Source organism: Ischnura elegans, chromosome 4, assembly GCF_921293095.1.
Source record: "Ischnura elegans chromosome 4, ioIscEleg1.1, whole genome shotgun sequence".
Lineage (NCBI taxonomy): Eukaryota > Metazoa > Arthropoda > Insecta > Odonata > Coenagrionidae > Ischnura > Ischnura elegans.
This window is the reverse complement of record NC_060249.1, coordinates 72,780,697-72,799,235: the sequence shown is the minus strand read 5'-3', so window position 1 is coordinate 72,799,235 and position 18,539 is coordinate 72,780,697. Positions and strand designations below refer to the sequence as shown.

Here is an 18,539-nt window from a genome sequence, read left to right as displayed (position 1 = left end):
TTCGGGGGTGGATTATTTCCCACAAGGCAAAAAGCAAGCGCGTCGGAGAGCTTTGGCATTCAATGCAAACCCTGTGGACTGCCACCACCCACACAGCAGTCATCTTCCCGCTTACCACCCTTTCAACCCTCTCCTGGAAAAGCAACCAACGAACTCCCCTTCTGTCGAGCCACTCGAAGCCAATGTTGATCTTTAGACTTAAGGAAACGACTTGGATCTCGTGAGCGAAGAAGGAAATTCGTTTTGGGAAATAAGCAAGCGAGGAGATATGAACGAATGGAGGCGTTTTTATGTGACAATGAAATGATGATCACAGTCATTTATAATGTGTTAAGTTTAAATGGTTTACGGAAAAATAAGGATTCAAAACACGAGAGTATTAATTCATGTGCCTGTGTAATATATGTAAAATTCACTCATGACAATCAACTCGTCCCGAAGTAATGGCATTAGGAGCAGTGAACTGTGGTCCAACACGCTGAACGTACTGCATAAATTAAGATCACTGGTGCCATATCAATAAATGCTACCTTTTTCTTAGACTCTGTAAATCAATCTATGGAGAGCCACTGGTTTAAACTCAGTTTATGATGGATTTTTATCATGTTTTCATAAAAAGGTCTTGGGAGTTGGTAATTTTAATCACTATAATCAGGGCTCGAAATATCGAGTATACCATTCTACATAGTTGCCATGGTATTCGCGGAAATCCAGTAAGCCCCCCAAGTAAGGCCATATACTATCATACTGTAGATGAACCACTGTCTAACGATCTGTAAGGCACCAGGCCTCACGATTGCGAGTTTTCATGGACTTCACTTTTGTGGTAGGCATTTGAAGGAGGCGACCGACAGCTGAGGTCTTTTGCGCCAAGAGGAGATGGGTAGTTAAGGAAGGGTGGGGAGAAACCCGGCGTCGGCGTTAGCCTGCTCTTAACGAAAGGTGACAAGGGGACCACGGTTTAACGACGGACGGAGTGTTGCGCTTGAAATGTACCTCACACATCATTCAAGCAGGGATCAGGTTGTCTCTGAAAATTCTCTGCCACCGCCGAGATTTGAACCAGAGCCCACGAGAAGGGAGACCAACACTAGCCACAACATTAAACCGATCCCCTTCACTTTTATTTAAACATGTGAGTTATTGGATTAAGAAAATTTCGAAGAAAAAGGGGAGAGTATGATGGGTGGGTTAAGGCGGGAGGGTTGTCTTTAGGGTCTCCACGTGCTGTGGGAAAATATACACATATTCGACATATCGAATGACTCTCCCACTTAGCACCGTTGTCGAAGAGGGGCCTCGAGGGTCCGATAGTCATCTCCATCCCAGTCCCAACCCGCCCTCGATTCGACGCCAGTTTATTCACATCCCCTTTTTTCCGACCGCATCTCAAACAGTCTTCAATCTCCATCAGCCCGCGGAGCAGATGCGTCCATCCTCCCAGATGACGACGGCTATCCTCTGCAGCGAAGAGGGAGTGGGGTCGGGAGATTCAGTTTGCGGAGCATAAAAATTTCTCGAAAATCACTCCTCGAGGTCTTACGCCTGTATGTTTTGCAAATTGGCTCTTTTTTGTGTTGATTTATGATCCTCCAATAACTTCTAGCTAGAAATCGTGGAAAGAGATCAGAGCGTGGAATAAACTATATCATTACGATCTCTATGAATGAGATTTTTCCCTTCATGGATGAGAATCCCGTGAATAATTATTCAAACATTTAAAAAGGTTGTATTTTATTAATCTCCCTTAAGATAAAACCTTAAAATGTTTCCAGATATTTGTAGCAATTAGTTGCATAAAATTCATCCCTTTTTTACTTTTTTGTGTTTCTTCAGGAACTCTAAAATGGGTAGGTACGTTGAAAAACTTTTAAAACAATAGTTATCCCCGTTCTTAGGCGTAAAAGTGGTCATATTTCCCGGTATTGATCTCGTCATCACCTTATCTAAACCGAATGTACTTCCTTTTTCGCTTTTTTATCCCAAGATATGAATACGAACGAGCTTGAGCAAAAATGGAAAGATAGCAGTGAGGAGAGACGGGATTCTTAGGCACATTATGCGACCAGAAAATTTTTTATGAATAATTTCGCAACAAGAGACTCGTTCTATGCTCAGATATGGATCTATGTGATAGCGTTTCGTTGTGACACTAGCTTCGCCCTAGGAGACAGCATAGAAGGCGAGGGGTAAGAATAAGTAGAGATTGGAATTGGGAATGGAGGAGCTCTCTCTCACGCACTCTGTTGGCGCAAGGAATGTGACAAAGAAAAGAGCGTCGGGTGCGGTTGAAAAAATATTTTCGTTCCATTCTTGCCACCGATCTCCCCAAACCTCTCCCTCCCCTTCCCTTTTTATCCTTCGCGGAGAGTGCGTTGAGGCGCAGAGCTATAGGGTTTGCTCAAGAGTCACTTGACACCGAGAATGGTGAGGGGGAACGAGCGAAATTTGCCTTTTTCGACGAGAGACCCACTGAGTGAGTAGATCCGTTGTTCCCAGCCGAAATAATCGCCCCGGTCATTTCCCTGCGGCCGCCTGCACAAGGGTCTCCCCCACTAAGCCTTGTTTTGCGTTCTTTCTCAGCCTCAGGAGTGAGTTTTTCAGCTAATGAAATAACTGAGTTAATTAATGGAATTATTTTTTTTCTTTCTCTAGACACCTATTTTTAACGTCTTTGAGGACAGATCCTGAAGAGTTTTAAATGCAAATGTTTGCCAACGATTCGGTATATTTATGCTCAGGGTTATGGATGAATATGTCGAAAAACTTTTCAAAATCTTATCATTCAGATAAAAATGAACGATATTTTGAGGCTTACTCTGCACTCTCATTAAATCACTGTCCTCATCAACGCATGAATTTGTTAAGAATTTGGTCCTGCCTCAGCCAAATCGTTGGGAAATGTGAATTATTACGCCTACATTTTTTTAAAGCATTGGATACAGTTGAATGAAAAAGATCAAATTTTAAAAGCCATAATGAAACAATTTATGCCAAGTGGAATTAGGAACCGAGGAAAATTCTAGTTTATGCTGACGAGAAATGGTTTACATTGAGCAAAGCCAACGTTATCGCTATGTATCGATTCTAATGAAAATACATCCAGTATAACTGAAGCATCCATAGAGAGGTCTCCTGAGTTATTTTCCCTTAACCCCACTGCACGAGTAGTTTTCCTTTACTGCAATGATTGCTTGGCGTTCGCCATGTTCATTCTCCAATTTCCACGCTCTCTCTTTCTTGAATGTCTTACTTTAGGGCATGGAATTAAAATTGAAGCATTTTGAAGCTGTCTACCACTTAGTGCCATTTTGAAAAAAAAAGCACACCACTGATCCATTACAAGGTGAAATCCCATCCATGTTCTCCCGCAACCCTTCCCAATTCGAGATACAGTAGTGCATAAGCCTGGGTGAGGCATCTGTACCGGAGTCCAGGCTATTCGCCGCGCACCTCCCAAGGCATTATGTGCTGGAAGCCCCATTCCTTCCCTTAATCTTCGAACACCCTCCACCCTGATATGCTATCAAAACTGGTGGTCTCCTTCTGTCCTCCACCGCTCAACCCTCTTAATTTTGCCTCCCGTGCCAATTTACGGGTCGTCTCCTTCTGGTACCCGAGGCCATCCGAAGACCTCACCTTGCCTTTCCTCCTACCTCGTTCTTTCTTCGCTACCAAAAAATCCCATTCCTCCCACCCCTTCTGCCTTCTCCTCCTCGGCATCTCTTCTTGATTCTTCTACCATCCCTCACGAGTCCCTGCTTTCAAAGGAATACGCTAACTGCGGGGAGGATAATCGTTTTTCTTCAAAGTCATTCCACCTCATTCCCTCAGACAATTTCATCGCCCTCCTCCCGCTCCAAGGCAGCCGGAGGGTATCTGGCTCCTGGCTTTAACCGAGAATTAGAGTAGGATGAGGGGGTTCGAGAAATGTGCTCCAAAAGATAATAATTTAACCGCTTATTATTAGGGCCAAATTTTCTCGCAAGATATTCTCTCTTCGTGATTTGGGGCATTGCTCTTCGAGACTTAAGAGTGGGGTGCCGCCTGAACGGTTGGAAACGTAAATGGAGCGTATTAAGCATTTATTCAACCCTTATTCTTATTTTATGCAACAGGAGAAAAATATAATGACGTTTTGGTGATAAATTAACCTCAAAAAGTGGTATTTTAGTTTCTTGATTTGGTTCCGCGTATCACTTGGGATACCGAAACGGCTAGTACTTTGATGCTACTACATATGCTACACTCAAGAAGCCATCACTTCAAACCATGCAATTCTAGACATATCTTCGGAAATGGCCTTGCATTAGTTTTTTGATGATTAAAAGAAAAACCTTGTAACAAATTCACACCCTTCTGGTTACCATTGTGTAAAAGAGTGTGTAGGTAGGTTATTCATGATCAAAATTGCATGGTCCGGCGTCGTGTCATGTGGATATAGTTTCTGCTCGAAGTAGATAAGTTTTTCGTATTGCGTGCAGTTTAGGAACTTAATTAACTTTTACTCATATCTAGGATTTTAGATTACAACAACTCTTTTCATTTGTTTCGATATACTTAATTTTAATTCCATTAGCATTCGAGGAGCTTTAGTTAGATTTTTCACTTAAAAATAGTTTGAATGCGTTAAAAGTTGTTTTTACGAACACACATATTTAATATATTTTTATTCAGCATTAAGGTTTAGGCATATGCTAGTTTTGCTGTTATTTGAGGGGCGTGAATTAACATTCAAATTCTTATTGATATGACCATTTATTCACTTCACCACTCTGCCTTGGGTGAAGAGCTATGAAGCGTGTGCCCTTAAAGTAATTTCAGCGAGCCAATTTGAGAAACTAACCTGGCTCGAATCACAGAAATTATCTTCCGCGCTCGAGAGACCTTCCACCATTCGGCCATGAATTCCAGAGGCCTCGATCCGACGATCAGGTCCTCTCCTCCTTTTTGGCTGAGTTAATTTGATCGTTAATATCCAATTCTTTTTCGTAATCGAAACCCTTAAACCCACCAGCCTCCTTTCCCGCTCCTCATCATTTCTCCGAAACCATTTTCAACCCGCCTGTTCCAATCCTCTCTCTCTAGAGATACCCCGGCCTCCGATAACGCAGGGATAATTACACACATAACAGAACATTGAGTATTATCATAGCCGTTCTGTTCCCATGTAATTGAATTAATCCACTCGGCAGTAAGGGAAGGAAGAGGGAGAGACACGGGAAAATGTATGGGCGGAGAAGAGGCGGTATAGTGTGAAGGGTTTTGCGGAGAAGGAGAAGTGGGCTTCTGCGAGTAGCGCGGGGTGGATGGAGTCGAGGTGGCGGTATAGGGTTCAGAAAGTAGGGGAGTGTTCGGGGGTTATACTTCCACATGAAAGGAGTGGTGCAGTAGTACTTGAGCCCATTTCGGGTGGAATGCGAGGTGTCCTTCATCCGAGGATTGTGAGGTATATGGAAGGAACCGCCGAGTTGGTGCTTCGTTGCTTCGCAATAGGGATGAGTCGATTTCAAATGTCGGTTATCGATTCCACCAATTCTCGAGCACGGAATCGGAATAGAGAATCGATAGCCTGAAGTTGATTTCTATTCCATCGATTCCACAATTTATCTCTGTAACTGTTAAAGTATTCATTATTTTAGCTCAGGATATATTAATATAATAGTAATTCGCTATTTTTAATGAATATGCTTTTTGGGCCACTTAATTGTCTGTTAATTTATTTTATTCAATTCTTAAACTTTAATAATTACTGCAATGCTACTGAAAAATCAATATCCCACCTGTTAGTATGAATAATAATGGATGGTATCGGAATCGGGAATAAATTTGAAAGAATCGAAATCGAAATCGACTCATTCCTACTCGTAATCGTCCGAAACTCACCCCTCGAGTAACCTAAATCCCCCTAAATTTGCTGACTCGTACGCGATGAGCATTCGCCATAATTGTACCAAACTTAAGAACGCAGTAAAACTTAGCGTAGCCGATGGAAATTTAGCTAGCGCATCGTGATGAGAGTGAAAAGATTTGTATTAAAATCTGTGAAATTACTAAAATTTAAATCGATTCCTTTTTTTCGTTTTCATGACACTGAATTATTTAATGATGATTAACTTCTTGAATAACCCTGAAGAAGATAAAAAATTATATCGAAACTTTGGCAAACAATTTTGCTTATCATTCGTTGACCACTACTCCGAAACGTTAATCGTCACTAAAATTTGATTTTTTGCCATAAATTTCTAAATTCAATTTATTGCCAACGAAATGTGATTTTAAGACAGGTTCCTCACTACCATGCATTAATTTTAACTATACAAGCAACTGGCGAGCTCGATATTAGAGAACAGCCCATGTCTTTTTCTGCACACAATAGGGTGATTACCTATGCCTTTTTTAGGGTACAATGAGATGAAATCTTTGTTACCTTTGTCTACTGTTTCAATTTAAAGTTTGACTGATAAACTTTAACCCTGTTTTTGAGATTAAAATCCATCGCAAAGGGCAGGAAGTTCAATAGGGGGGCTTTTAATGATTTTTAAATCGAGCATATTAAACGCGACCTTTGAGAGTGTGATGGAAATAATACTGCCACGAGGGTGAGGCTGTCAGAATCTCCATCGCGGTTACCCTCATAGATTGGGGACGATGTTTAACCTGATAGGGAGTCCTGGTTGGAAGATCTAGCACTCTATTGAATCGATTGGAAGGAAGAGAAAGGCGTTTCCAAGGGCTGCAAGCCAGCGGAATAGTAGATGAGATGTGATTCAATGATAGGGGTGTGTTACTTGCTGTTAATCGGTAGGAGATACGAAAAACCTGCGGTCGTAATGACCTTAAATGGTTTTGTGGTATAAAAATGAGCGGTAAATTGGGGCATTAGAGAAGGTTCCAACACCGATATACGGTCTTAATCTAGTCGTCGAGGAAGCAAACGAGGAAAAAATGAAGGACCGGGTACTTATCGTAGTTTTGAAATTTTGCGAATGTTACGTATCGAGTGATAATCGCCGGTGTATGGAGGGGACCTGTCAGGAGGATAAATGTTTGGGGCTCCCTTATTTTTCGCCTCGATTACAGATGTGACTATAGTATCTCATTGGCAGGCGAACGCTCCTCGATGATCTCATGTGTAAGGAGGAATATCAGCTCGCTGTGTATGCTCAGATAACCGAGGAATTTTGTACTTAAAAAGCATCGTGTTTGAATATAAGGTCATTTGTTTGCATTTTATCGGTTTGCTTTAAGTACACGCCTTCTATGGACTTTCACTCTCGATAAAATACATTATTATCACTTAAACGTAATTCATGGCCTATTGATCATTTGGTTATTGTGAACACGCCGTAGACCGCGGTGAGTTCAAACGCGTGGGACGAGTTTGATCAAATACGACCGCTGGGGTATTTATCGTAGTAACTTCTGAAGTCCGCGTTTTGATGCAACGTAATTGTTTGATATCAGATCCTAAAAATGATAAAGTTATTTGCTTTTTTATTACATAAGATGTGGTCGTGTCTTTTCGCCGGAGTTTTGGTGATATTTGTGAGACGTGGCAGTTACAATGGGTAGTTAAGACGCCCAACTACGTGAAGGTGACCATAAGCCGGACCGCGCGCCTAGTATGATGCAGATCAACCGAAAAGAACTGTTGACGCAGTATAATTTAAAACACCATAGTATTCTCGAGTTTAATTTATGGTTCACATAATATTGAAAAGCCCTCTGCCACCGATCTAAATTTTTAGTTACCAGCGGGATAATTATTTTAATATTTTGGGAGCAATACACAAACTGGCTATAACATCTATGACTCTCCGAGTCAGACTAGCGTTGTAAAATTTAATAAGGTAACTCTAAAGGCAACCTTTTCCTGAGTAAAATTTACATTTTGTACTCCTTGTGGAGGCATTGGATCAAAATTACCCAATCATCGCATGATAATTATGAGACAGAAAAAAAAACAAAATGCTTGTCCCATTCGACTCCGAACATACATTTCGATTTCGAAACCACCCATGTAGGCACACTCTGTGGGAGATACGCAACAACTCTTATCACAGTATTTCATCGAAAGGAATTAGAAATTTAATATCTCGGAACGAGAATAAACACCGCTATGAGAGCCTCCGCATTACTCGGTTTGTTTTTCGACTCCATTCGTCGATATCAAACATCCCCTTTTTGTGAATTCCTCCCCTCACCGACAACTCCCAACCCCCAATTCTATCGTCCCCGCCTCAACAATCCTGCAATTATTCCCTCACTGTTTGCACACACGCACGCGCAACGTGCTCCAAGGCGTTTCTCGCTCTAAAACGCCCCCAACTCTACACTCCCCCCCGGTATCGCCGCTTATTCCGCCGCCGCGGTCGGAATCCAAAGAACGCGCCTCTCGCTGGGACCACGGATTAAAAATGCGTTTATACACACGAAGACGAGAACGACGGCGCACTTTGACATCGTGCCTCCCTCCCCCCGACTGCCTTTTGTTCCGCACAGAGTCAGCGTTTTCAGCGGGCGATCTTTTTTTTTCCCCACCCCTCTTCATCGCTCTCAGTTGGCCTTTGAATCTTTCCGCCCCGCGCGCGACAGAGAGGGACAAAAAGCTCGGAAGCAATCTCATTGATCTTTCTCTCTATCCCTCCAACGATTTCCATTAATATTTATTCCTCATCGCACACTGGTTGCTGCGATCGCTTTTTCTCCTTCCACCGTGGCACGCCGTGTGGTTTGAAACACAGGCTTATTACATCCTACGTCAGCGCTTATTTTCTTACTTCTCAGAAGAATCGAACCAAATCAATGGGTTTATCAGTCTAAAATATGCAGTTTCCAGCATAATTTGGTGGATATATTTGATGTTTAACATAATTAAAGTACCTACTTGTCTATTTCCTTACTTCTGTATTTCTACCGACCCAGGTTTTGGCGCAGAATGCCATTCCTTAACCTTGGCGCAGTTTTCAGGGCATAATGCCATTCTTAACCTTCGAAATGGCATTATGTAACGAAACCTGAGTCAGTAGAAATAAAGATTTGTAGAAATAGACAAGTATATTCGTTTGGTTAAATAATCAGTTTAGGTTTGGATCTTTCAATTTAATGGATTTTTTTAGTTCAAGTAATAACTAGGAAACAATCGAGGAGAATTGTGCTTCATCCCTACCCGCAAATGCATGTGCCTCGTTCATGCATCTGTTTATGATTCTGTCAGAAATAACAAATGAAGTTGGCCATTCTAAGAATTGTCTGAAGAATGAGCGCAATATCTTTCCGATAGGTACGATAAATAAATTAGTGAATTTGAAGCATACAGTTTTTTTATATTTGAAGTTAATTAGGACTAATTGAAAGCGATTGAGTATGGAGAGATATAGATGGCACTTTATTTCAATGTAAACAAACGAATGTGTAGAATCCTTGAAAAAATATATCTCCCTGAATGTATTTAAATTATGTTTCAAACATTTCTGTACTTAAATGGTACCTATTTCAAAAAAAATATTTCGCACAGTTTACCTGTGCTCAACTTTCAATCATAAACTATCGGTAGAGTAATGGCATTAATTCATTTGCGTTTCTAATTTTATTTTTAAACAGTGAATAAATTTATTTGATTGCCCATTTATCCTTTATTTTACGGAATTATCACCGAATCCATGGATCGACGTTGGTACAAATTATCTCCAGTGTATCCAAGTTCAGCTTCATCTGAAATAAAAATAAACTACATCTGAATAAAAAACATTTTTAATCCCTCTATGTATGCATAGATGCAGAAATCGTCTCTTTCCATTGTCTTACTCAACTTCCCCAGCCCTACGTCCCTGGTCTTTCTCCTACCCCGTCCGGAGCCGACTGCAGCACCCATAACATACCCCCCACCTTTCCCTCCTCCCACCGCCGGATTTGCATAACAATAGTGCGCGTAGCATGGCCCTATATTGCCCCGGGGGTGATTCTGCCTTGTGACCCCATCGCACTATTCTTCCCCTCACTACATTTTCTTCCACTCCCCTTTCTACGGCCACCCATATCTTCTACTTCTTCCTCATGACTTTCCGAGCCGGGCATGCATACCAACCACTCTCCCGAAACTATTCCATTCACCTCCACGCATCCCGTTAAGAGCGTCTTAGATTTAAATGCTAATTAAGATCCGAGAGGAAAAGGGAGGAAACAAGTAAATCATTTCCAAATCTAAAAACCAACAAAGCCGCAAGGTTTTCCCACCTCTTCCCTCTACTCCAGTCGGCAGGCGAGGCCTTCCTCGCCGGCGACGCGATCAACACCCCCGCGCCTCGAACCTCCCAGCTCGCCTGGGGAAATGAAAACAGTGTATTTAAGGAAGAAAGGGATTTTTGGTGCGGGGGAGAAGAAAAAGAGTGGTGGGGAGGAAGTTTTAGTGGCGCTGCGAGCGGTGCGGCGCTGTGCGGAAGCTCTCCTCCGGGGCATGTCGACGCGCGGTCGTCTTAATTCAAGTCCTGCGACGCCCGCCGAGATATTCACCGTCGAGACGTTCGCTCCTGATTTCAAGACCCCCCCCCCCCCCCACGCCTCACTTAAAACGCGATCTCTTCCCCAATCTTCCGCGAGATTTATAAGTTAATATATATGATAATTCTCGCCGCGGGGTATTATTATTATTAATGTATTAGTTGTTTAATAACCGCCCGGTTCCCCGCGCGAGTCGAGGGGTTTTCCTGTTGGTGAGCGCGACTTGGGGTATCGGAAGTTGTAGCCAAGGTGGCGCGGGGCTTGAGTTAGAGGTGGGAAAACGAACGGATGGTGTTTTCGTGGCTAAAGGTACGGCAAAGTCATGTGACCCCTCTCCCCCTCTCCCACACTCTTTCCGTAGTTGCGCCCACGAAATTTCGCATTCCTCGGCAATATCTCGGAACGCGTTGCTTCCCCCATCACTTACTTCTCCCTTTTCCCAGAGGGAGCATCAGGTGCTCTTAACTCCGCTCTCTATTGTTTATAATTGCGGAAAATATTCCGAAAGTTTTGGAGAGGTTAATGTAGGCATGAAAAAAAAGTGGGAGGATGAGGATTGATGGTCCAATTTCTGCGCGAAGTGATAGCGGACGGAAAGGAGCACTTCGCCGTTAGCTACGCTGATTCATTGCTTTGCGCGACTTGGCCAATCTTAAATGTCAGCTCAAATATGAGTTCGCGAAGGACTGTTGACATTATGGTTGGCCGTGACCATCTCATCCTCATAGAGAAAGATTGAATTGATGAGCTGGGCCCAAAATAAGATGATAGTTTTAAATTAATTCAGAATCAATAGCATACTTCTATGCATCCACGTTTTTAAGACTGTTTATTTTCTGTGCATTGTAGTTCACTTGTATTTCACTTTTGTTTGGCCAGAAAGAAATAAGGTGAATTTTTTAAGAACTCCCTTTACGTTTGCACGACAAAATTTGATATTTAAAATTGATGGTTTTAGGCTTGACTTGGTGAAATTTTCATTTTAAACAAAAGAACTTTGTAAATTTCATATGTGATTTTACTAACGACCAGTTTCGTCGCTGTGCGACATCGTTTATATTTAGTTAAGCTTAAATCAGATTAAAGTAAATTACGTGAAATTAATATTCATGATATTTTAAATTATAATTACTGTAAAAATTTCAACCATATTCTATACCTAATTTGACTCCCGTGGAAAGCGATGGTATTTTAGACATGAATTACGGATCTATTCTTCTACGGATTTCAGAACTACGTAGCGAGATTATTTGAGCAGTACACTGCATGGAAATAATCAACTAGAAACCGACATTTAAAGCCGTAACAATGTTTTTGGAAAATTTGATACTATTAACAGTCATTACTACGTAATTTGGAATTACATATACTTAATTTGGCCATAATTGTTCATTTTCATTGAAGATAAAATATCAATTTAAATCGAAAACCGACGTCATGAACGTCGTTGTTTGCCTCCCGAACAGAAATGAAAGGTTTTTTAATTTTATCGATGTTGATTTTTTAATCAAATTTCCGGGTGTTTCTCCGAACATCTTGAAAATAGATATGATAAATTATATGTTTAATATTCCCGCATTGCCTTCTCACAAAGTTTGAATCTAAAAACTAATTACAAGGGGAATGATTTTCATTCTCCGAAATAAGTATGTTATTCCAGACCTGAAAAGAAATTAGTTTCCTTTTCCACGGTATTCATGAGTGAGTAAAATAACCAGAACATCAGAACAAAAGCAAACGAGATTTCTGGCGCTAAAAAACAAACATTACCGCCTGAAGAAATTTTCGGAATATTGATACAGACCTAAGATTAATAATGAATCCACTCGTGGTATCAGTTCCGCTATGGTATAAAGCAAAATATTTTCATTAATTATGACAAAATTATTAACATATCACTAACTGTATGTTCCTTAAAATTACGATGAACAATTCTTAGCGAACCCCTGAAATCAAGAAAAGCATCAATAGAGGAGCAACTGATTTATTTTAAATGTTTATGTCATTGATGACCCCCACAAACTTTTTTGTAAAATCACAATTTTCACTACTATAATTAATTATTTTACAAAGTAATTGAGGACCTTAAAAGCCAAGGGGAATAAGTGCGATTTTTTTGTAGATAATTACAGATAAATGTTGGTGAGGTACTCAATTTTGTTGTAACAAAGTGATATCTTTAATTATCTAAAAAATTCAACCGCATATATCCCAATTGGCTTCAGGGGTCCTCAATTGCAGAATTGTAAACTATAAGAAATCTATGATTTTTAAACGGAGCATCGCAAATCAGTACCATAATCGTTTGAATTTACGATGGAGTTAAATGAAAACTTGGTAGAATTTTTGTGTGATTAATGCGTACTTTTGTTTACTTTCAGCCGAATTGAAGATGGAGATTCTCAGAGAACGGGAAATGAAGGAAAACATCGAGCGTCAGCTTATGGATGAGCAGAAGATAAGAGGTAAGCCAAAATTTCAATATTTACCTCTTCGAGGTCTTTTTACTAAGTCCCCACGGCTCACTACCTGAATCAGGCTAGTATTCCTTGGAGCGTAATAACGTCCTAATTGCAATTATTTTAACAAGACTTCAGTACTGCTTCAGCATAGTAAAATAAATAATATAATATCCACATTTTCATATAACCTCGCCCAAAAGTTCATTTAATCCAAATTGCGCTAATAAAATTATAGTTTTGAGGTATGCAGCATTAGAAATCTTCCGATAAATCTATCTCTGTCAACGACAGAATTTGAACTCCACCTTTTATTCTAGAGAGCTATTATTCGAGTCACCACACCAACCCAATAAAACCAATTAAAAAATAATAATTAATATTTTAAGTAAACTTCCAGAATTGATAACCACACCTGATTTTCTCAAGTAATGTACATTTTGTATGCCGCTGAGCAGCATTTCATAATGACACAGATGGCTTTGACCACCTTCAGCGATATCTTCCACACATAATTTTCTTAATAATTGATAATCACATAGGATTTTCTTAAGACATGCAGATGGGGTGAGAAGCTAAGGGGTACAAGTGATTATTTTTTTCTACACAGAGTTAGGACCAGAAATTAGGTATTGAAAACGAACGAAATCAACTAGATAGTTATTTCGTTAAAAGTGTACTATATTTTCCACTTGATGTGAGCACAGAACAGAGACAAACTCTTACCCCTTAGCCTCCAAGTTTATGCATATTTCTTTCATCAATTCCAATAAGTAACTCTGCTTAGTTAGAAAATTACTTGTTCCCCTTGGTTTCTCTCTCCCTCATATGACAATGAGTAGTATTTCATAATGGCACAGATGGGCTTTGACCAACTTCGGCAATATCTTCCACGTTTTGCGGCCGCGAATCTCGTGAAAGAAAATCCATTTAACCCCTCTCTCTCTCTCTGGGGAGGAAGGCATTCGAAAGAGAACTGGTGAGCGCAGGGCAGAAATAAAAAAATAATGAGGATAGCAAGAGAGAGAGGCCGTAGCATCCAATAGCAATTCTTGGAGAGGTCGATGCCGGTGATTACGCGGTGGAAACACCGGAATTTTCTCCAAGCCAAAGAGGATGGTTTTTAAGCGAGGGAAATTTCTGCCCGTAAATCAACCGGGCTCGGAGCAATTTGCACGTCACACCTCGGTCGAGCGCCGAATTCGTAATGTATTCACCCGTTTCTGGGTAAAAAGCCACCAAAAAGTAAGAAAGGTGCTCGGGGGAGAAAAAGGGGGTACCTGTAAGGGGGAAAAGCAAAGAGGATATTTTTCGGGTCGAAAGATAGGGATGGAAAAAAAAAGAATTGCCCAATTGTGGTTTCCCGGGCCGTGAAGGTGTCGGAAGGGTAGGTACCTGCATTGGGAAGGAGATACACCTCGCTCCGAGGTATTTCCCCCGTCTACAAAGCTGTGCTCAGAAGGAAAAGAGAAGCCGTAGAGCGAAAATAGGATATTAAAATGTATATAGCCCGTGGGGCCTACGTGCCCACTGAGCGAAGCTGTGCTAGGCTGGAGTTTCCGAACTGGGGCCATGCCATTCCGCGAAATACCGGTAGGAAAATGGTATTCTTGGATACTCGAGCCGACATGAATGGTTACCCGTGATATATATCAGGGCAATTATTGCAATCGCCCAAACACCAATGAATCCTACCAGTAAAAGTATTGGGTTGTAAGATATTATGAAAACATGTTCGGATTATGGCATTCTTGTACTGATTTTTTCTGACTATTTCCAAAAGATTTTTACTCCATTCTCTCGAAAAGACCACGTGTATATTGTTGATCTAATGAAACTAACTCATCTGAAAATTCATTCAAAGGAAAGACAGCACTCTTTCGTAATACATCAAAATCTTTATTAACTACTCAAGACAATTACATTTCAATATTTTGTCCTAAAAAGAATAAGTGTCATGAAAACGTTCTTTTTTTCTCATATTTGCTTATACCTCTTAGAGACAATAGTGTGAATTTGTCATATTTGCATTATAGTTGATTATACATAGCCGATTTTAGTCGTACACAGCTGTGAAATTTTTCAAATAAGTAATTTTATGAGGTGAAAAATATCATTTTCACCTAGTATTTTAAGAATTAAAATATGTGCGAAGGATTTTTATTAAATATATAAGGATTTTTATTATATTCCTTATAGGATTATTTTTTAATTGCAGAAACCCAACGGCCAGCCATGATTTCTGGGTCATAATGTATTTTAGAATTATTAAACTTGAATCTAAAGGTTAAAGCTGATAGCGCACCAAAATATTACCATCAAATAGTTACATTAGTTATTAAGTCGTTTGAATATTAATACTTGGTGATATTTTTGCTTCCCCTCATGGCAGTAGTATCTACTGTAAAAGCGTTCAAATGAAAGCAATTAAATTTCTAGATGTAGAGATAAAGTCAGTAAACACTTACTTTCGAGAAATTCAAATATTCTCATGAACGATGCGTAGTACACTAGTGATTTTCCTGAGCTTTTTGAAGATATATGGATAAAAGTGACGGTTGAAAGGTGGTAGATAAATGAAGTGTGGCTTGGAGGGTTGACTGTTGCCATCCACTGAAGTCTTACCAACGTGGGGTCGTAGATATAGGCGATCGCCTTCCCTATATTAGTCACTAATCTCGTCCATATTATTGTCTTATTAATTCAGCAAAAAATATGGCTTGGTCATAAAAGGGCGAGGATGGGCCACAAATTCTGGGGATATGTTAAAAAAATATTATTTTTACAATATCTAGCGGTATTCAGCGGAGGGGCAGAGTAAAACATGGTGGAGAGGGCACAGTTTTAAAAGGAAGAAGGGTATATGGCTAGTCAGGGGACGCCTTAATAGCGCAGAGGGAAAGAATAAAGCTGAGGAAATTAAACCGAACTGCCATCCGTCTTCAGGGCCCCCAGTCCTTTTCCTTCGCCCATATTGTTAAGCCCTACTCTTCCAAGTTCGGCCCCTTCCCTCACCCCAGGGTTACAAGAAAGGAACCCTCTCTCTCACTCTCCCTGGAATACCCGCAGTCCCCTTCCCCTAAAGCCACCAACACCACAACCAGACGCGCTGACATTTTATGCGAAATGTCAAGTCTTAGCACGGTCCTCGATTGCCCAAGAAACGTTCCTTCTTCGGAAGAAAAAATCCTCACCCTTTGCCCTCTCATGATTTCTTCCCCTTTCGTCCCTTGCCCTCTACCCTCCCACCATTTCTGTCGCCCCTACTCCAGATTCGACGTCTCCTTTTTGCTACCTCTAACCGTCCGCCCCTAAGTCCAATGACACGATTCTCCTTCCACTACACCTTGCCCAACGGAACTCCCTATTATTTACCAAATGCACCTATAATAACATTAAATCGAGGCTGATAAATTATTGGATGACTTTATACGAAAATGATTTAATCCTCAAAAAGTTATGATTTTTTTCGCAAATACACCGTTTAGAACTAGTCAAAGTATACAAATCCGGGAGGATGTAGTTCCCTGTAGCGATTTAACCAATGCTTCCCATGGTACTCCATGTGTAGTATACGAGCGATTTGTGGGCCCCTCTAGATGGCTTTTTTCCGAATTTAAATGCCGGGGCAAACAATAAATGAAGAAAGAAGAGAAATTCAAAATGCTGTAGTTCATCATATATTTCCTATCATTTACAGTAACATCGTCTCACGTAGTTATATTTAATATTAGAACTGATAGTAATGTTATCATTTCTTATGAATAATTTATGCACGAACCTCGATTGTTACCTTGATGAAGTATCAACTTGTAGGGTCTCAATCAAAAGCCACATTGGCTCTGGATTGTACTTTTAACGAAATTCCCATTCCATCAAAAGATTTTTAGCTGCAATGCCCTCTCTTGGAGCTATGAGAAGTCTTTCGTCCGGTTTATCCCGACAGCCTCGTCTTCGTCATCAATATTATTATCGACTACGTCGGTCATCGTCAAGTCTCGTATATTAAGTCATCGGTTGAAAGAAATCAGTCTTGAACAATTAAGCCCTAATATCCTTGTACTTGAGTCATTTAGTAGCCAACACGATAAGGGTTCCTATTGCAAAAATTCATAATATAATTGAATATAATAAATTATTGGATGACTTTCACAGAAAACAAATCTTATTACATCTCAAAAAGTTATGGTTTTTTTCGTAAACACAGCAATTGAAAAATTCAGAAAGTTATTCAAAACAGGAAGGATTTTTTCTGTAGCAATTAATCAAATGCTACTCTTGGTACTTCATGCATACCACATGTTCCTAAAATAATTCTCTATGATAGAGAAAAAAAATCGTAAAAGGCATACAATTTTGGTAATAACTCTGAATTTTGAATATCTCGGATTCCGATGCCTTCGTCCATCGTATTCCGCTCCTCTAACTGAAATGTGATTGTCAGAGACCTTTCGTCTTATCTCGAGAGAGGAGGTTAAGAAAAGAAATCCTGTGGCATTCAGTCGACAGGGGCTGTTCCAGATTTCCCATCCCCTGAGTGACTGCCCCTGCGTCACGCCCTCTTCCTCCCAACCGTGTCCAACCACCCCTGACAAATGGAAGCGAGTCGCTCGCCTGGCCGAGTAATACAGCGCTGCGGGGGAAGAGGTTCGGATTTCTTCGAGATCTGGCCTTCTTCCCCCTTTCTTAAACCTGACGCATAACCTCACGGTCCTCAGGGGAGCTATCCTCGAGCTCTAGTAAGAGAAAAAAAACATAGGGATCGAGAGGTATTGCAGGGAGACTCGCCTCTTCCTCGAGCCACTGCGGTGAAAATGTGGTGAAGTTTGAGTCAGTCGAAGAAGCGTTTTAGTCAAAGAAAAGGGGATCATTCTATCATAGATATAATTCAGGAGTTGTGAGTTTCGTACCCCATTAATACCGGTATTGTTTATATGGAACCGATATTGTTTATATAGAAGTTTCATATAGAAACTTTATTGGAGAAGTAAAACAATGGGAAACTTTCTAATTTATTATACTTCCGCATTTAATTTCGCGCATTGCCACGCGCTTAGGTTTGAAAATAATTGCAGATTAATGTCATGCCCTTTCGGGAATTAAATGCCTAAAATTTCAAGTCTTCTAATAGAAATACCTCTTGATAGTAAGCTTATATTTTTTCTCAAGTTTAGGAATTTTTGTAAATCCCCCAGTGAGTAGAGAATGTAGAGGATACTGGATTATATGTTTGAATGCCGTTAAGGAAGAAAGTAACATACATATTTCATGAAACAGTTAGAACTATTGGGTTGAATCACCTCTAAAACACTCATTTTAACAGTATTTTTAAAATGCATGCGTATTTGAAAAACAAATTTACTTTTGTGCCGAAATGTGACACAAAACAATTTATGCCGATGGATTTTGTGACAAAAATACTTAAATAATGTGCGTTTAAATATCTAAAATTCATTCACAAGTAACTAACCCCATCTCACACTAACATAATTAACGACAATATTGTCATTGCGAGAATGGTATCGGTCGTTTGCTAATTTCGAGTTTTACTTCGGGACGGGAGAGATCTGAAGAATC

The 18,539-nt window shown here is 40.3% G+C and overlaps 1 protein-coding gene across 1 annotated transcript in view; it reads left to right on the top strand.

Moving 5' to 3' along the window:
- Positions 1-18,539, top strand: part of LOC124158166 (transcriptional regulator ovo) — a 773,475-nt gene that overhangs the window by 560,307 nt on the left and 194,629 nt on the right. Inside the window, exon 9 of the mRNA XM_046533350.1 lies at positions 12,885-12,968. Coding sequence (XP_046389306.1) covers positions 12,885-12,968 — 84 coding nt within the window. The remainder of the gene's footprint in view (positions 1-12,884; positions 12,969-18,539) is intronic.